General features: G+C 37.9%; 1 protein-coding gene across 3 annotated transcripts in view; it reads right to left on the minus strand.

Moving 5' to 3' along the window:
- Positions 1-19971, minus strand: part of LOC117302911 (guanine nucleotide exchange factor VAV2-like) — a 38983-nt gene extending 19012 nt beyond the window's left edge. For all 3 annotated transcript variants that reach the window (XM_033786889.1, XM_033786890.1, XM_033786888.1), the window contains exons 1-9: positions 19695-19971; positions 7124-7240; positions 5550-5608; positions 4081-4155; positions 3287-3416; positions 2381-2464; positions 1685-1963; positions 929-1024; positions 454-525 (exon numbers count right to left, since the gene is read on the minus strand). In XM_033786889.1, the coding sequence (XP_033642780.1) occupies positions 454-525; positions 929-1024; positions 1685-1963; positions 2381-2464; positions 3287-3416; positions 4081-4155; positions 5550-5608; positions 7124-7240; positions 19695-19904 (1122 nt within the window). In that variant the 5' untranslated portion in view covers positions 19905-19971. The remainder of the gene's footprint in view (positions 1-453; positions 526-928; positions 1025-1684; positions 1964-2380; positions 2465-3286; positions 3417-4080; positions 4156-5549; positions 5609-7123; positions 7241-19694) is intronic.
- Between the last annotated feature and the right edge of the window lie 1635 nt (positions 19972-21606).

The following is a 21606-nucleotide window of genomic DNA, read 5'->3' on the forward strand; positions in this document are numbered from 1 at the left end:
GTCTTTCTTATCCATCCAAGGTGGCTAGGTTGTCTTTCTACAGAACTTGAAAAGCCCTTATAGTATGCTGCCAAACTTTGGGAATCCTGACCCACCTACTGGTCTCTTTATGCTGTAGCGCCTGTTCTTTTTTTCTCTCCTTAGGATTTGGAAAGCCCTTTGTATACTGCACAACTGTAAATTTCCTTACTACAGTCAAAGACTACTTTCTTTATTGTGCTTTAGAGAACAGCCTTTTGGTTGCACCTGTAGTGACTGTACTTGTTTTCCACAGGACTTGGAAAGCTGTGAGTATACTGCCTGACTGTGGAATTCCTGACATGCCCACTGCTTTATTGTTTAAGCTAATGGGTTAGGGCTCAGTAAGTAGGGAGAAGCACAACACAATGTATCATAGTTCCTCAGCATGTTATGCACCTTAGCTTGTGTCACTATACAAAATATGTATCTTACCTGCATAATGTCCAGGGCTGTTTCAAGTTCAGGTTTCTCAGGATGAGTCTTCTCTGTGTGTTTGATGAGTTCCTGAAATGATCAATGAGTAAAATGATTAATGACATCTCATTAACATATATTGAGTCCTGAGATGATCAATGAGTAAAATGAGTAATGACATCTCATTAACGTCTATTGAGTCCTGAAATGATCAATGAGTAAAATGAGTGTTAAGTTATATTAACATCTTAATGACTTCTTGAAATCACCATTGAGTATTAAGATCTTATTGACATCTTTTTGAGCCCTGAAATGATACATGAGCAACATGTTGGGAGTTCTTACTTATATTTTGATATGTTCTTGAAATCATAGCTGTGGTTACTGCCAGAGCTACATACATGTATATCAATCCAATAAGGATGTGGCCTTTTAGAAAACTCTTTATAAGATAACTATTCCAAGTATTTAGGACCAAAGAATGTAGACTCACCCTTAGCAGTAAGTGGTACTTCATACATCTCTGCATAGGAACACTGAGAAGGTCTCGCAATCTGAACTTGTTTTTGTTGGCTCTAAACTGACATTCCTGAGCACAAACAGAAATCAAAGGATGACTATTATTAATGACTTTATGCTGTGATTAATCTTATGAGTAGATTGTATTTGAGTGTCATGGCCAAACAGTCTAGAACATTGACTCAAGTTATATCACTCATAGAGTGTGGATCATTCATTTCATTTAGGATATTAGCCTTATGTGGTATCCAGGGTTAATGATTAACATCCCTTTCATTTAAGATATTAGCCTTATGTGGTATCCAGGGTTAATTATTAACATCCCTTTCATTGGTGGAACCTTTTTTGCTAATCTCCTATATTTTGGGATACATTATTTTCAATTCCCTACTATTTGTTATACATTTTGATTTAAATGCTGCCAAACTGTGACCTGTGGTTTTGTAATTGTGGAGACTGAGTAAAGTGTTCCTGAGTAAAGTGTTCCATTTTTAAAACCTGCTCCCTTCAAGAGTGTGTGTTAAAATGTGGGCTGATTGGAATTGCTAGAAATGGTTAACCAGAAGTAACAAGTTTCTGTTTGTAAATCCATTCAGGGAAATAACCATATAATAGATGCATGATTGGTTGGTGAACTACTTGAGAACTATCTATCCACTATTAAATCCACCAGTACATAAGAACAGCGGATAAATTTGAGATACATATTATCAAAACTCTTGAGACTAGCCTCAATTTTCTGTCTGGCCGTGGGGTCCTTCATGACATCATCAATGACTTCTTGCGCCGGCATGAGATTGGAGCAGTAGTAACCGTACTGTAGAAAGATCTCCTTATGTTTGAGGAAGACCTGGCTAATTGTCATCTTGTTGGGTGAGGGTTTGGGATTGTGGGCAGCGGAGAGGTCTGCATTGAAGGAACAGTGGTCAACGTGAAGCTCCTCCATGTTCAAGAAGATTTTCTTCATTTCCTTGGGTGGGATGCAGTGACTTAGGGGCTTCTTGAAACCCTGGGTTGTTAGAAAAGTCAACTTAATCAAAACAAATTTAGCTTAAGTTGATTCAGTGATATTGAGAAATCACTTAAAAGTCCAACATGACTAAACAAAGTATAAACAGATGATGTCACTGCGCATTCCCAGGCATTTCATGTACATGTACTCCAACTGGCCATATGAGAATTGTTTAATTTTGCATCATAACTAACAAATATAAAATTGTAAAACAAGAGTTGCACAATTGAGAAGGTATGAGAGCCCTTTCTTTGCATCTAAATTGGATATATTATGTTTTGTGCACAGTAAGTTTTATATTTTCATTGTTTTTTAAACTGTGTGCAAATTGTGCCTGTAGGCTTTATATCCGGGCTCCGTAGCTCTTTTGTAAGTACACAATGTCACAGGTTACATTGCATGTTCAATACTTACATTGACTAACATATAAAGTGCATCTACATATTTCTTTTCCGTTTCCACAATCTCCTCGATGCAGTATTGTCTCTTGCCTTTCTTCTGCAGTATTCGGAATAAGAAGAAACCAGGAAAAAAATTAAATAATAACAGGAAATTCAAAGATAAACCTTTGATTTTTAAAAACATGTTAGCTTGATGGTGCTGGCAACAATTCCTCAAGCTAGCAATCTTGATTATAGATGTTGTATGCTGTGTAGCTTGTTGGTGCTGGCAACAATCCCCCAAGCTAGCAATCTTGATTTATAGATGTTGTATGCTGTGTCAATCATTAAATAAAACATGTCAGCCAGTTGATGGCCGCGTCTCTACCCTTTAAATCAAGAACTATGAATTTACCATTAAGGTGATAGTGTGGGCAGTTGGCTATCATATGGTGCATAATCTAGTGTTCACTACAGGCACAGAGGGATGCAGAGTAGCTCTTAGATGTGTAGACTGCTGCAGCTACACATGTAGCCCACCCCATCAGTCACCCCATCAGTGTGGAACTGGTTTGGAGGGAAAGGTCCATTCAGGATTGGTAAACTTAACCTAAGGATGTGTCTACAATTTGAAGGATTATCTTGTTTTAAAGTTAAAAAAACAAAAACACCAAACGGATACTTAATGCTTAAACTTGGTCCTCTTTCCAAACCTTTAGAAGAAGCCAGAACTTTATGAAGCCGAAGCTGTAGTCTGGATGAGGTCCATAGTTAGGAATTGACAGTTACAGCTATGGCTATGATAGTTGCCGAGGGGGTTGTTAAGACATTGTATACATCAATGCATTCTGACAAAGTAATCCAGCAGTAGCCGTTATTTCAGAAACAGCCTTACATTAACGTTTAAGTTCAATGAAGAAAGACGGCCATAGTACAGTACCTCAGGTTCTGGCTGCTGTGACATTGACTTTTTGGCTTTATTTCGAAGCGACACCAAGTCATCGTATATGCTATCTTCTTCGCCTTCCACAGTGTCGTAAATGTCGCCCTCATTGGCCAAATCATGTTCACTGTAAACGAGAATAGAATGCCACATAAGGTGTGTTACATTACAAAGTGTTACCATATTGTAGAAGGAAGAGTGCTCACTGCAACTTATTCTGTTCACTGATTATGGCAAAAGCATTGAATCTTCTCCTTCATTTGGTAGAAGGATGTAACGAAAAAAGGAACTGGAAAAAAAACTGTTGGTGATAATCATGAAAAAACTATGTAACTTCAAGAAAACTGAAAATATGATTAGTTTTCTACCATTCATAAGTCATTAAAGAAAGGTTAATACTGCTTGGGCAAGGGAAAACAAGTAATTCTTGCAACAAAACCTAATAAATAGTAATGATATTTGTTTTTTGAAGGAGCCATGTTATTGCTTCAACATTCTGATGTTGGGACAAAAAATACTTGAAGGGAAGAGGAATGTTCTTGCCAGGCACCCAATGAGCTTATCTGAGTAAATATAAAACCACTGTACAATGCATTTTAAGAAAGTGAGTATTTCCAACATGTCTGCCTCCACCAGTCCTCTTGATGTGGATTGAGTAAAATCAATGAACATTGTGGGAAGATGGTGCCTGCAATCTTCGATCAAGGCAAAATGCTCATAGTACTTTGAATCTCAAGGTTGGATGAAAGACATTGTCAAGTTTCTTGAGTAATGAAACATAACGGACTCACTCGGCAAGATCTTCAAGATTCTTATAAATATCTTCCTCTTCAGCTGTTTCCTCTTCAAATCGAACGGCAAAACCTCTGCAAATAAAAATATATCATGTACATATACATGTATATCAAGTTAACAATCAGTAACATAAAAACTGTAAATAAAAAAAATCACAAACTGTGTTCCAATTGTTTCTCTTCCATTTCTTATGAGACCCTTTTAGACTTGATGAATGTCAATGAAATACCAAGGAAAACATTATTTATCATAGAGAATGAACTGAACACAACCAACTTTCCAAATGAAACATGTACCAGTGTTCTTTCTTTTCCCAGGGCTAGGGTACTTAACTTACATTATGTCTGCAGGAAGTTATTGAAAAAAAGACCTATTCAATTTCATTTAAAAGTGTGAAACATAGAGTCACAACAGGACATAAGATATATACATATTACAATGTGTTGAAAGCCGTTATAGATATTTTTAGTTTCCTTGTACTCAAGGATGGAATAAAACAAACTCTTGGGAAAAATCTAAACTCCACAAAAAAAACCCTTTTACATGTTGTGCAGGAAAAGAGAACAGAAGTGTCAACCAAATTTGAATGAATATGGGGAGAGTGGGTCTACATGGTCTAAGTGTTGGTGTGGTAGTGGGGGAGTGGACATGTTTATCAGTTGGGTCAGACCCTTGTGTAAAAAAAACATTTGTGGGAAATATAATCTTTTGCAATCAACACCCCTCAAAAGCAAACATTTCCTTATTTATTCAAAACAATTAAGCCCTCTAAACGGATTTCGTTTTTGAGGAGGATGTAGTTATGCAAGCTTTTATTATGCCAGGTTGCCAAAGTAAATCAGCTCATACAAATGGGTGAATTGTAAACTCACAATGTTCCTGTCTGTCCGGCTGTGATATGTAGTTCATTGCCTTCACGTGATTAATGTATAACATTGTAAATGAGCCATGTTGCATTGATGTTTCATATCTGTACACCAATTTTTGATAGAGTTAAGGAACAGACCTTAAGCTTGGTGCATATGTGGGAGCCATTGTTTTTATTTGGCCAGACTGTTTTTTGAGAGAGTTGCGATACAGAGGGATCAGTTTTCAATGTTGCTGGACGTCATTTCTGGTCCAAATACAGCACAGCCCCTTTTATTACACTACATGTATGTAGTCTAGCACCCTGCGTAAATAAGATTTGTTTGACTGAAAATGGTTGTTAATCACACATTTCAGGTATCAAGTGTTCAGCTTGGCAGGGAATTTGACCTGGGTTGAGATCGCTGAAGCAGACTGCATTCGCCGTACATTCACGTCACAATTTATGATTTTGTAGTACTCCTAAACAACACGGTGTAATTTAAAAGCTCCCACATCCATTAAATAGTCACACAACTATTTTGTTCCAACAGATATTTACTCGCTCAGCAGCGTTCTTTGGGTTTGATTACTCAAAGGTTAGGATAGCTCTACTTACTGTACTCCTCTATGGATTGCCAAGGGTGACTGTGAAAGCTTAGACAATGTGTAGATTACCTGTAACCAATCACATAAAAAGCATAAGTTCAATTTAAAATCAAGTTATAAACCACTAGGGAAACTGACTGGGTAAATCTAAATTAGTTTGGGGTTAACAACATTTGTTTTACTAGAGAAGGATTTGAACCTGCGGCCTTCGGTTTATTGTGCCTGTCGCTCTACATGTACATGTATGTACAAATACGAACAGAGCTACAATGTATAGATAATGTATTAGCCCTACAGCTTGCAGTGTCCCTATTTTATCAATATCTTTCAGTGTTGCCACCAGTCAGAAACCATTCAAACTGTACGTTGTGATTGCCATATAGCCAGGAATCACATTCACACTCAAGTTGATGGTAAAGGAAGTGACAGGAGAGGGATCACCTAAAGGGTGTACATTTCAAAATTACATCGATATTGCATTTACTTTCTGAAAGCTGTCCATCACAAGGTCTAAACAAAGATGAAACGATAGCACAAAATACTTCTAACTTCTGTAATTCAAAGCAAGGGTTTAAGCTAAAATTTGAAGTTCAAGAACTGGGAGCGATGCAAAATGTCAAATACACACAGCACAACACAACGGCACTTGAATAGGGAATACGTGTACATGTAGGTCCATGGTGTTCATTTCTCATTATTGCATACAAATAAACTGAGCAATTTGTCAAACAGACTACTCTGTGATCAAACAGTAACCAACGAACCAAACAAATACCTTTCACAATCTTGATCATTACACAAAACTCCCCAAAACCATTAAATGAACTTCCGTTGTGTAAAAGAAAAAATTCCATTAATAATTTTAGGCCTACATGTACAGGAAATCGATTGCACAGTTTAGCGTTCTTGAAAACACTAAGCTACACGTATAATAGTGACACTTGACTTAATGTAGTAAGCCTTGAAGGTGATCACCAACTCAATAAGAGATGACATCTTCAGAGCTAAGATAATCAGGTTTGTTTGGATGACATCTTGGAATGAATTAGAAGCATGACTAGGATGGACAGAAAGGTTTGGCGGTTGTTAATGAGAAGGCGCCAAGGTTGGAATGACAACTTGACATTATCACTCCCTGTGGTACATACACTAACGGGCCTCCCTGTGGGAGACTAAAGGGCTTGATGAATGTAGTCTAGCTCCCTGCATCCAACACCAACCAAAGATACAGAGTCTCTTAATACAAACAAGAATACCAGACTATTTTATCCCTGAACCTCTGTTTGGTTCCATTGACTCAGAATGGAGAGAGAGACGGTGGTGAGACCAAAAAAAGATGGTGCTTAGAACAAAATAGTTGTATTTTAATTGCATTTTACAAGCACTTTTCAAACAAAAGGTAAATATTTTGTTTCTTTTAGAAGATTTTAAAATGACAATCCTATTTCTGTGTTTATCATTGAACTTGGAATCATAGAGGGGTAACAGTGTACAAAATGTATGAAGATAATGTGGATTTCAATTATTTGTACAATACAAAATTGAATCTCAGGTAACTCATGACCAGCTATTCCTTCTTCTTACCTTCCCAAAATCAGAGACATCAAATAATCCACTAGGATCAAACAGATCTTGACTTCTGAGATTGAAGACATCAGAACAGGCTTGTAGGAATGTACGGATGTTCTTTAGGCAAAGAAACTGCAAAACAGAAACATTATTTGGTTAGAGATTTCTTACAATACACGTGATTAATTACAAAGAATGGATTCACTGCGCAAAAGTTGGTTGAATCATTGTGTGTTATAAAAGTACACATTATGTGGCTGCAGCTTAACAGTTAGATAATACATTGAAACAAAGAATCCCCATATAGCATAGCCACATCCTTAGCAACAGCCCCAGCCTTAGCTGCCAAATCGGAAACGGCCTACATGTACAATGTATTTATGTTTAATTGTTTGACAATGTACCCTGTACGCCATTCTCCACTGGTGTTTTAAGAGAACTTTACTTCCTTGAAAATCCCTACCCCTTAATATTTTAAAATCCAAACCAAACATGTTTTATTTCGTTGGACTGAGCACTGAACTAATGGGATTAGGCATCACCATAATAAGAATCTACACAGTTTGGGTGTTGAGTTGGTGATGGATTTGGTTATAGTGAGGAAGGATGGATCCTAATAGGTCACCAATCAGTGTGAGGCTTGAGGGTTTTCACTTTGTGTTCATATGAACTGGAACTTGAACTTTATATAGCTTCCTGTTCCTGCTTTGATAACAAACGTTCAGGAATTAACTCAAAATGCCTTGATCTAGACTCCTCTGTGTCTTCAAGTCATTTTGTAAAACAGTGTAATTGGTGTATGTTTTTGAAAGAAGTTCCTCCCACAAATAAAACAGTTATTATTCTCATCAAAATGTATGGACTGGTTTATTCACTAATACACAGAAAACTGTAACAAGGGCATTTATGCAACAATCCGAATTCAGATAATAGTCTGAAATTTCTCACATCCCTGGTCATACATTGTACGTACTTGACCTTATACTGTATCACTTGTTGAAACTACATGTATGAGCCGAGTAAAAAGCAACTTAAAAAGCAAAGTGTTTGATAATCCTTCATGTTCACATCAGATCATGTAATTTAACTGATCTTTAATCATTTACAGGACCCTGGATCATGCGGAAATTACCAAGGTACATGTAGGTAGGCCTAAGTCATGAAACTGTTTGCATACATGTACATACATCGTATGCTGTGGAGTTACATACGTATGACTATGAGACACATTTGAAAATACTAGGGCCCCATGTGTTTTAAAGGCAGGGGACACTAATTGGTAATTACTCAAAATAATTATTAGCATAAAACCTTACTTGGTGACGAGTAATGGGGAGAGGTTGATGGTATAAAACATTGTGAGGAACCGCTCCCTCTGAAGTGACGTAGTTTTTGAGAAAGGAGTAATTTTCGACGAACTTGATTTCAAGAACTCAGATTTAGAATTTGAGGTCTCAAAATCAACCATCTAAACGCACACAACTTCGTGTGACAAGGGTGTTTTTTCTTTCATTAAATATCTCGCAACTTCGACGACCAATTGAGCTCAAATTTACACAGGTTTGTTATCTTATGCATATGTTGCGATACAGCAAAGGAGAAGACTGGTCTTTTACAATTACCAATATTGTCTAATGTCTTTAAAAAGCATTTCATCCAAAAATGTCGCACCAGCTGTGTACATGTATAAGAAAATAATGTATCCATGTGTGCGCTTCATACAAAAAACACATACATGGCCTACTCATACTGTTTTATAATTGTACACTTTTTAAATGATGTACTAGGCCAATCCACAAGATATTTCGCTTTTACAGGGACATGTACATCATACATTTGTAGCCCTCTATTTCCCAGGAATTTACTAAGGTTAGCAATGCTTTTCCTGGGCAAGCCATCAAAGGCTTTCAAACAGTTCCATCAGTATACAGTTGCATAATAATTAGTAAAAATATCTTCAATACTCTCTGGTTTAACATTTAAGGACCATGTTGACTAATTGAGAAGTGTCAGTGAGTGTTAAGTTACTAGGATCCATATCAGTTGATAACAATGAAGGGTAACCAAGCATGCTATCTGACATGGACAATCATGCACTAGACACATTGATGGATGTTTAACCATTGCCTGTCGTAGAGATGGTTGTATGATGTACCAACAAGGCAAACACACTAGCCATACTGCGCACAATTTCAATACCTAATCTTGTCTAAATACTTTATTTAGTTCAGAAATGATATAATGACCAAAATGAAGTAATCCCAAGCATGGTCCTTATATTCCTCCTTGTACATGTAGGCCTAGCCTACATGTACATGGCCATAGCAGGGATCGTCTGCAAGCATGGTCCTTATATTCCTCCTTGTACATGTAGGCCTAGCCTACTATGTACATGTACATGGCCATAGCAGGGATCCTCTGCAAGCATGGTCCTTATATTCCTCCTTGTACATGTAGGCCTAGCCTACATGTACATGGCCATAGCAGGGATCGTCTGCAAGCATGGTCCTTATATTCCTCCTTGTACTTGTAGGCCTAGCCTACATGTACATGGCCATAGCTGGGATCGTCTGCAAGCATGGTCCTTATATTCCTCCTTGTACTTGTAGGCCTAGCCTACTAGATGTACATGGCCATAGCAGGGATCCTCTGCAAGCATGGTCCTTTTATTTCTCCTTGTACATGTAGGCCTAGCCTACATGTACATGGCCATAGCAGGGATCGTCTGCAAGCATGGTCATTATATTCCTCCTTGTACATGTAGGCCTAGCCTACATGTACATGGCCATAGCAGGGATCGTCTGCAAGCATGGTCCTTATATTCCTCCTTGTACATGTAGGCCTAGCCTACATGTACATGGCCATAGCAGGGATCCTCTGCAAGCATGGTCCTTATATTCCTCCTTGTACTTGTAGGCCTAGCCTACATGTACATGGCCATAGCAGGGATCCTCTGCAAGCATGGTCCTTATATTCCTCCTTGTAGGCCTAGCCTACATGTACATGGCCATAGCAGGAATCGTCTGCAAGCATGGTCCTTATATTCCTCCTTGTACTTGTAGGCCTAGCCTACATGTACATGGCCATAGCAGGGATCCTCTGCAAGCATGGTCCTTATATTCCTCCTTGTACATGTAGGCCTAGCCTACTATGTACATGGCCATAGCTGGGATCGTCTGCAAGCATGGTCCTTATATTCCTCCTTGTACATGTAGGCCTAGCCTACATGTACATGGCCATAGCAGGGATCCTCTGCAAGCATGGTCCTTATATTCCTCCTTGTACATGTAGGCCTAGCCTACATGTACATGGCCATAGCAGGGATCGTCTGCGAGGAAGCACTTAATTTTGGTCGCAAAAGCAACGACTGTGCGCAAATGATAGTAGTTCGCTATCGTTTGAATCGCCTACCGGTTGCGGTACTGTATATATTTTACACTTGTTTTAAAACAAATCATTTGAACCCTCAACCCCCCCCCCCCCTCCCCTACCCCAGAAAAAAACCACTTAAACAAAGCCTGCTGCGATGCAATGTATGGAGTACACTGTACATGATCCTGGCTTGGATGGTAGTTCTACCCAAGATGCAAGGTTCATCTACATTAATACAACAATCAAGAATGACAGGCTATTGAAATTCACTGATCACATTCAATAAACCACAGTGGTGCACCCTAGTACTTGACCTGTGCCCAGTGCCCATCAATGCACTACCATACCATGACACTATGATTAGAATGTGGTCTGTCTAAGTACTACCAACAACATTAACAGGATGAATTACAACTGGGTTCTATGGGGGGTATTCCCCATTCCTCTGAAAATAGAATTGCCAGTATGTACATGTAGGTTTGGAACATAGAGTTGAACTAGAGGGCGCACGGGTGATGCTTCTTGCACAAAGGCAACGGGACCGCAAGGAGACACGCGCGCGCCATTATGTATGCGCATTGAATATGAAACACTTGTTGGAGTTTGTGTTAATTGAATGCTACGTGATGCTGTTTTGTTCAACTTACAAAATGGCCGCACAATTACACGCTGTAGGATGCCAGTTTTGTCAACTTAGAAACTTAGTTTAGTCTCTTTTCATTGCTTTTGCTGACAACAACACACCACACATCCCAAGTACCAAATGAAACAGCTCATTCTAATCAATAAACAGAGTGTAAAGTTACATAGAGTCAAGGTGTGCACAGTTTGTACTCTCCTCCAACACTAACCATTACTCATTCAATACAGCAATCATCAGTCACACAAACTACACTTGATGGTGTGGCACTAAGACCTTTCAAGTAATTAATTCTACATCGCAGATTTATGTTTCATTACGTCAATTGGTGGGAAGATTCCAGTGAAGTAAAGGCTAACCGCACTGAGAGAAACGGTTCACAGCAGTGTATTCACACTCAAATGCACAGGATGCTGTTTCATAGAATTTCATTAGTTTATAATTTAGTTTAAGATTACTATTTAATTTTTTTCATTTACTTTTTTATATATTTTACTTATACAATTTATTCAGTTATTTTTGTATTTATTTTATGATTATTGTAATGATTTATTAATTAACTTTTTTTGGGGGGGGAATAATTGGTAAGAAAACACTACACTAGAATGCCCCATATAACGCAGTAGGTAAAACCAAAGATTAAAAATAACACCAAGTAAAAACATAAAGAGGACCTTCTTTGTTGAGCAAAACTTCTAAATTATGGGTCCTGAACGCCCTATGGTTTAAAAAAAGAGAACCCTGGCATGTAAATTTGATGTCTTTTTTACTTGCTGCAATAGGCCTCTGTATTGCACATCACTTAATTGGTTTTATGAAACACACAAACTATAACAACTAAAAAGCCTGGGAAACATTTCTGCATGAAAGTGCTTTCAATTCTCACTCTGCAATAACTAAATTCTTGTTTTGTCTTCTTGTTTTGTCTGACAACAATAGCGTGGACTTACATGTACCTTGATTATTTTGCTTTCTCAATAGTTCATTGACACAAAACATTCCCAGGTTAGTTTCTTCTGCACAGAAAGAGTCCAGGCAGACTAGATAGAGACCATGGGAAACCATGCTAACCAAGTCTGAATGCTTTTGTAATATTTAAAATTTAAAGAAAACTCCACAGTTTCTTAATGGATGTGCCCATTTCATTATAAGGAGATCAACTTTGACCCTTCATAGGTGTTATTTCAGGTCTGTTTTATTGCTAAGTAATAGAAGTCAAACTACATACGTAGCTGACCTATTGATGCTGTTCAGGGCATGACTTCATTCAGGACTTCTGCTGAAGCCAAATATATTTAGACTTTTAAACAACTTTGATTGTAAAAGGAGGAACTGCCTGGAAATGGGATGAAATACAAAACTTTACTGGCTTTTCAGTCGGTGGCAATTTGAAAATTGCAAAAAACAAAACATGTACTACAAGAATTACATTCTAGTTCACCAAGAATTTGTCCTCTTTAACCAGACAAAATAGAACAATGCTAAATGTGCAAAGCAAGTGTTAATGTTAGGTGTACCATCCGTGTACATGTAGCCAATGTCCTTCACCTAAACAACGGAATAACATAGAATTGACCCCACATGCCCACCAAGGATTTCCGGGAGAAAAGTGACACATTAAATTTTTGTTTTTTTACACGTGTAGTTGGGGTATTTAGTATTGCCTAATAAAAATGAGCAAATCATATCATGATATCTTTAATTAAAGAATACATGTATAAGGCAACCCCATAGGATTTTACATTTTTGATCTCTCTTGCTACTTCCATGAAGGCCTACAATGTAGATAGGCCAACACACTTCACATAATTTTTGAATTTTTGTATTGTCTAGGCCTTTTATTTGACATAATACATTCTTGCAAGTTAAAGGGGTTGTGTCGTATGCAGCTGTTTGGTCACCACTACTATTTTATTCTGAGTACAGTACTTCATTATAGTAGCCAAACAAGCAAACATAATATCATTTTATTTCTTACTTAATTTTTAGGGGGCTATGAGGAAGGCCTTGATTTTGAGCAAAAATCTCTGGAGAAACATTTTGTTTGCAAATTGAAACAATAAACATCCTTGTTTTACAAAGTGTCAATAATACCAAGATTATTCATTAACCAATTACATAGAGTCACGCCATCAGTGTTAAACTAATTAACTTTCCTCTATTTTCACTGTATGTAGTAACTTGATCACTGCTGCAGGCGTTCTAAAAACTAATTGTGTGGCGATGGCCAGAACACATACGTCAGAATGAACAGCGTGTTTGACACATTGCGTTTGCCTGATCATTCATCTAATCTAATTAATTAAAGAGATTCTAGATATTGCACCACTCTTGGATCAAATCAATGCCTCAGGATAATATACCACATGGGCATTCACCTTGGATAGCTAGTCAATGATTTGTGAGAAAAATCAGACACTTTAAAAAGTGCACACAAGTGTGAAAGTGCATCCATGAAGGATTGTACTGTGGACAGGATAAATACTGCAACGTAACTGTACCCAACCTCAACAGCATACAGTATTGTACTGTGGACAGGATAAATACTGCAATGTAACTGTACCCAACCTCAACAGCATACAGTATTGTACTGTGGACAGGATAAATACTGCAACATAACTGTACCCAACCTCAACAGCATACAGTATTGTACTGTGGACAGGATAAATACTACAACGTAACTGTACCCAACCTCAACAGCATACAGTTGGCCTGCTTGTATTTATAATAATAAAGCGAAAATTAATAAACACTTAGGACTGCATTCTGTGTACAATTTGAGGAAACCAACCTTCTTTATTAGGCTCTGATAAACTTCACCCTTTATAAAAGCGGGACTTAAATCCACAAAACACCATAAATATTTCTTTTACAGAAGAAATTTGTAACAAAAGTAAAAAACGGCGTAAATCCAGTCAAACTTCCATGAAATGTATTACACCACTGGTAACTGGTTTACAGCAATTGTTTTCCACATACCTACATGTACATGTATGCACAATTTTAAAGGCCTAAAGCTAATAAAAACAAATTGTCAAGGAAAATTTTCTGCTAAAAAGTTGTTTTTTGTGGCTTTCAAGTACGAATACTTACTATACGAATACCTATATATTAATATTTTTCACTTTGTGAACTAAACACATGGTCATGTACATTTTGTAGACATGACTGCAGGATACAGTTATAATATTTTTGTCATCACAGCAAGTGCGAGAATGATATCATGCCTGAGGCAGCAGCCTGACTTTTAAGGGTCACTGCGAATTGTGAAGACATAGGGCTGATCTGATTAAATTATGACTCATATTATTTCAAGAATTATTGTGTCACAAATGTGGGTCACAGAATCAGTCATCGGGTAGCTGGGTAAGCTCACTTTGTTCATTTTAAATACCCCCTCAATAAACAAAGAAATAATTTTAAAAATCACTAAAATAAAATGTATGTATACTGATCACAATGTCTTTTTAGAGCCCTTACATGTAAAACAAAACTGACAGTCTCCCTTTAAAACAAAAATTGTTGCCCTCACTAAAATAAAAATCTGCAAGGGGTAGACAATACAGTACACATTTTGGCAAAACAGATCACAGGCATTGGATGTTAAGGGCATCCATCAGTAACCTGTTTAATTTGAAGACATCATAGCAGGAGGTTGAGCTATGGGATGATGAGAGTCCAAGCACATCATCTGCTTGTCACGGTGAGCGTTTAAGCTTGACACCATTGCAAACTGGAAGGTACAAGAAGTGCCTTACCCATGGTTCACATTCACAACTTCACAACCCATTACGAACGATTTGGCTGGTACAGTACACATACCACAGTCAAGAGCTTGACTCTGTAGGCCTACTCAAAGAATTAGTGCGCCAGGAAATCCCTAGAAATTGGAAACTACTGCACTTTAAATTCAGTTGGACAATGATGGGGGTTACCAACTAAAAAGCCAGGCAGAACTATACAAAGAAAACAAAACGAGTTGATTTTTTTTAACAGGTTTGTACAATGTATGTCTTGTGTACATTTATGGTAGCTTCTGGCCACCACACAGTGTCATTTCTTCTGAAAAGTACATTGTCAACATGATAAACAAGAAGGAACCCTTTTAAACAGTTTACACATCAGAATGTAGACAGCTTTTTATTGACCCTTGCAACCCAATGCCTAGTCAGAATCTGATTTCTGGTCCACTACATACATGTAGTACTGTACGTACGTACAATGACTGCATGGCTAAGAGAAGATTTTCTGTTAAAAAATACAAGCCTCGTGCTTGAAGAATGTTTTGTTAACATTAATTTTTAAAGTGAGAAGCAGTTGCAATTAAGTTTGCAAATTGAAACTGTGTCTACATTTTTCTACATGTCTGCAATGTATGCAGTATACAGTCTACACTGTGTGTAACTTTAACAACAGAGTGCCAGACTCTTAGGGAAAGTTGTTGAGCTCTGGGATATGACGAGGTCAATGGACAATTATGGCTGGAGTGACAATAGACAACAAAATGCATTCAGAGAACACAACCAGTATGAACACTTACCTTACAGGTTGTTTGCATTTTATATGCTAGGCCTATATTGCAGCCAATACATGCAAGTAGCAGAATCTTTGTTAAAACCATGTGGCAGATTTGTAGGGCTTACATTGTACAAGTCAAGGTGTTTGTCACAAGAAGTCACAAACAGAGTGCTAAAAAGACTCCTTGATTTCTTCAAATTGTGCAGTCATACAGAAAATATTTCTGTATGAATTCAACATTTATTTAAGATGTCAACATCTCATCAAGCTACAATACATTTTAAAATGGGGTAGTGGTCTTTATTTTGAGGGAAACCAACCACTTTAATACTAACTGTTTTGTGGGATTGCGCATTTCTTAGTTTAACATTAATGCAAGTAGGGTGTCGCGGCCGAGCGGTTTTTAAAGAGCACCGAATTCAAGCTCTGCTGATTCTGTTCAGCAGAGTGTGGGTTCGAATCCCGGTCGTGACACTTGTGTCCCTGAGCAAGACACTTAGCTATTATTGCTTCTCTCCACCCAGGAGTAAATGGGGACCTGTGAGGGCAGAGATGGTTCTTGTGATAGATTTAGCAGAGTAGCGCATTTGTTGCACCAGGCTGTATACTCCCCAGGGAGCTGAGATGGTTTATGGAGTGAATTAAGGCCCAGTGACCAGGGGTAATAATTTGAAGCGCTTTGAGACACCCGTTCGGGAGTGAAACAGCGCTATATACATGTAAACTCAAAATATTATTATAATATTATTATTATTTAGTCATAGTTTCATACTTTAATTTGTGACATCAAAGTAAGATCTGGATATCTCAGGGACGATTTCAGCAGAACCTACATGTGCTGTTCCAGACAGAATTTATCTTGGAGGCAACTTATAAGATTTGGACCATTACCAACCCAAAACATGTTTCTGTCCAACTCCAACACATTTAAATTATTAGTTTTTGGCCATGAGTTTGTAAGGGTGTCAACATTCGCAGGAAATTTCAAAAACTGGTGTCCAAATTGTTTACTTACAATACATTTTACATGCGTAATGTATTATACAGGGTGTCAACTTTTTTAAACAGGATGCCAACCAAAAGGCACCAGACACCCCTCTAGTGGCTAGCACCGTGAAATGTTCCCCCTAGCTCAAATCCTATCTCAGGCTGAATCAAATCCCCACCTGATTGCTTGGGTTTTACCCCTTAGGGTTTTCCTTCCACTTGTAAATCTGAACATTTTCTTCTTCATCTCCTACACGTACATGATTCATCTCACAAGTTATTAGCATTGCTGAGTGTTTGTGTATAAAATGAAATAAATCCTCCCTTTAATATGGAAGGCACAGGAGACAAGGGGCAGAGAGTCTGTGATTAAACAACTCAAGGCTGTCCCTAAGGACTCATGATGAGTAAGTATTCTAAGAATGTTTTCAAGGAATTCCGCTTTCTTGAGATGAATGCTGGTAGAAGGTCAAGGCGTAGCCAAATAGTGTCTCAATTAATATCAAGGACTTGGTAAATTATCCAAGTCTATTTAAAGAGCGCTTGTCCACACAAAATCAACCAGAACTGACTACTGTACAATGAGCGTATGTCCAGTCCAGGTAGGGCTACATGTACAATGTAAGTAGATCTACACAGTGGGATGCTTGCAGTTGGTTCAGATTATCAGTGAATGTACTAACTACAAAGGAAATTTGGCCTGGCTTACTGAAGACACTTGTCTCACTTTTAAAGAAAAAATTTGATGGGTTGGAAAGTACAGATTAAAACAAAATATTTAACGGAATTTGTTTTATTTTATTGAATAATTTTTGTGTTTTTAAAACTAGCTTTTGTAAGGAAGAATGTTTCAAGATACTCCCACTTCAGTTGAAACAAGTTACTTTTGTTGCACTATGTAGTCGAGCTACTTGACCAAACAAGTTTTTGTTATATTACATTTGGACATTATCTGGCATACTGTGTACAGGGTCCAAGCCAACACTAAACTGGGCCGCTCAATTTGCAGATTGGGCAAACTGTGCAATGTGCACGCTCCTCTAGCATCAATGCACAACAAAAGTCAAGCATTTTGGACATTGATTCAGATTTCAGTAAAAAAAATTCCTTTTTTGTGAGAAGCGTATTAAAGCAACACTATCACCAAAATATTAACCACCAACATCTCCTGTGTACACCTCAAGTATAGAGGTCTGTGACAGATTTGTTCATCACTGTTTTTTGTACCAACAAACACACAATTTGCATTCACTCAGTCCCTACAATTTATGTCCAAATGTAAATTTAAAAAAACACATTGTTGGTTGGGTCCAGTTACTCTGATGTGATTTGTTGCACTACATTTGTAGTTGACCTTCTCTGACACCGACAGTGTTGTTTTTCATTAAAAAAAAAAGAAAATCTTTAGTTAAATTAAGGTTTATTTCAGTTCATAAATGAATGCCTAATTAATTAATTAATGGCAGTCTGTACTGTATCTATATTTGTCCCTAAATAAGTGGCCTCACAATTGTGTTGATGTCCTGCTGACAAGTTCAATATATCGACCATCTCCTTTTCACTCACTATGATCAAGGCATAACCTTCCTTAAAGAAATGTGAAAAGTGGTAGTCGAATTTGGCATCTTTTCCAAGAAAACATGCCAATTCAAAAATTGTATATAAAACATAACCCTGTACAATTAAAAATATATATTCTTTACAAATGAAATATTGCTTGTTAAAATAATAATAATATACTCAAAATATGTATCGGACATGATTAATTCCACATGCATGGTCTTATGGATGAACGGAGAAAGACTGAATTAACAAATATATGGGTTTCTGTGGCCGTGTTGGGCAGAGCTGGTTGGGCAGAGCCTGCTAACCTTCGATTATAATAGATGTTAAATTTGCATCGGGGATAAAGAATATTAATTTTGGTTTTTACCCATACACCGATGTGTGTTAGCACTGTATACTCAGTACTTGGTAAGACACTGCTCTAGAATTGCAAGGGTCGTGGGTTCGAATCCCACCCGAGTAACATGCCTGTGATATTTTTTCACAGGACTCGGGAAAGTACTGAGTATACAGTGCTAACACACATCGGTGTATGGGTAAAAACCAAAATTAATAACCTTCGATTATTACAAGCGTGTACACTTTGCCGTGCATAGATCAGAACGTTGGTTGTGTGTGACCGCGCAACACCAATGGTCTTGGAACCAAGACTACGGCTGCACAGTTACCGGGATACACAATGCACTGAATGGTTTAATAATTTTTTAATTGTCAATAATCCATGTGGTTTTTTTTAAACCTACTATTTATGCGTGCAATGTGTAACAAAGTTTTGTATTTGAAATTTTAGACCTAATTGCTTTTTTAATACTTCAGGATTTCTATTGATTAAGTTTGTTGTTGAATGTTTTTAAGAATGTTTACTCCCGTTGTTATAATTCAGTATTTTCTTATGTTTTAGTTTGTCTATTTTTCCATGTTCAGCACCCTAGAATTATTTCCTCAAGTCAATAGTGTTTTGAGTGATATGGTAAGATTCATTAGACATTGAGGATCAAGTTCGTGTTCCTAGAATTTGTGTCATGATTTTCAAAAGTGGTAAAAATGTAGGGATAACTTTCTGTATGGCGCCACCACCTTTTCACTCATTTTTACAAAAAGGGATATCTCATTATCATTGAGGTAAATTAGACACTATATTATTTCATATCGAATGAAAAAGTGGTGGCGCCATACGGAAACTTTTCCAAATGTAGCAAATCTGCTGACTAGCTGTCGAAATTGTACGTTTTTAACCATTTCGCCCTGCACAGATTGCGGAAGCTTCGTAACCCTCCGGCCTTTGCGGCCGTCGGGAGGAGGGTTACGTTATCACAACTAGTCATGGCCATGCTAGTTTATGGAAACCAGTAATCAGACCACCACAGAATAACAATAAAATAACCGCCCCAAGAAAAAGAAAAGAAGGCAATCACTATCAGTGAGTATTGCGGAAGTTTGATTTGCCCGTCCCACAGCAACTAGAGAGAGGACATAAGTGGGGGGGAGATTGTATTACTATACCTGTGACATCTGTGGCCGCAAGCAGATTTCTCTTGTAAGATCCACGGCACCCGGGCTGAGGTGGTTCAGAAGTTGACATAGGACTACACCATCACGTAAGGTTTGGGCAAGATCAAACACTTGAGCGCCTGCCCAAGTAGTTTTATGAGTTGGGGGTAAAGCCCCACATTGTATCAACCAGGCAGCACACATTTTCCACGCTTCGTCCATTTTGATTCCGCTAAATGTAATTTTTCCACAACTTTTCTCGCCGTGTCCGTCCTATTTTAGAGCAGTATTTCCTGTTTTGACTGGTACACCCACCTAAGACTCATGTACATACAATTATAGGTTCCATGTGTAGAATGATAGTGCGGAGTACCAGGTAAAAAGTGCGTATGGCTAGCTCTGCATGCAAATATTGTGCAAAACGTCACGTTCTGTTTACGGGACGGTCTACTTCGAGCCCGCCCTCTAGTAAATTTTCTTGTAACTTATTAATGCAAAGGATTGAGCCGAGACAATCAGAATAAAAAGACAGAACATTTTTTTTTGTAGAACTAATTTGCTTACAAAAGAGGGCGCATATCTAAAGAAGTTTGTACACGAACCAAATCTCCGGGGGGGGGGGGGGCAGAATCTTCTGTGCCACAACCCTAGAACATGTTATTCAATCGGGTAACTACATGGACATACTTTCGGTACAGACAAACAAAAATGAAAGTTCAAAGATTTACAAATAACTTACAGGGCTTACATAAGGTAATGGTGAAAGACTTCTCTTGAAATATTATTCCATGAAATGCTTTACTTTTTGAGAAAACATTAAAACAATATCAATTCTCGATATCGAGAATTACGGATTTATTCTAAACACGTGTCATGACACGGTGGACGGAGCGTGTGGAAACAAGAATAGGGTTGGTTTTCCCGTTATTTTCTCCCGACTCCGATGACCGATTGAGCCAACATTTTCACAGGTTTGTTATTTTTATATAAAAGTTGTGATACACGAAGTGTGGGCCTTGGACATTTACTGTTTCCCGAAAGTTTTCCAAATTTGGGTGGGGGGGGGGGACGGGAAAGTAAAACGTTTAATCTGCTTTTCAGGCAGCAGAAAAGTGGGGGGAAAAGTGATATAGAAAACCCATACAATCTATTTTTTCTGCTATTCTGATATCAGACAAGCAGATGGCTACTTTTCGCCCTCCAAACGGACATTAAATTTGGGGGCGCCCACCATACACCCCTATATTCCGCCCCAGTGAATTTTTAACATAAATTATTATAATAATGCGCTCAATAAATCGACTTTCTTAACGACGCGAGAGGGCGGAGACCATCGCATTACGGTAAAAGACTTGTGCAAGTCTAGTACGCCCTATGTGTTTGATGCCCTGTCTCCAGTAGTGCATTATTCATAACAAGGCAGATGTTACCATACTTCTGTCTGTCAGCTTTATGTGTGCGTTCACAATCAATAGTTGCTGTTTTTCCTAAATCTCAAGGCAATTTTGTTCCCATTTCGACCCCTACAAAAGGTTTGTAAACTGTAGTTTATCATAAATGTAGGACAAGTTTAATCATTTTACTGCAACCCATGTTTTCTAATTGTATGTAGTTTCTAGATACGGTCAACATCCACGCACTATCCGTAGAGTGTAGGGTAGTCTAGTTTTTGTTGTTTGTTTACTTTCAAATTTTATAGCAGACGACACACGGCAACCAAATCGCCAGATGTCATAAAGTAATTCACCAAAAAGAACCGAAACAAGTATTAGAGATGGAAATTTTGAAAGTAGGAATATTCTTGGCGATCTTAAAAGGTTGGCTACACTGTATCTTGATTTCACTCCTCGCTTCTGAGAAGAACACCTGAAGTTCTGGCTGGAGATCCCAATATCTGTTCATGACCATGGACGGTTACACTACC

This window comes from Asterias rubens, chromosome 19, assembly GCF_902459465.1.
Source record: "Asterias rubens chromosome 19, eAstRub1.3, whole genome shotgun sequence".
Lineage (NCBI taxonomy): Eukaryota > Metazoa > Echinodermata > Asteroidea > Forcipulatida > Asteriidae > Asterias > Asterias rubens.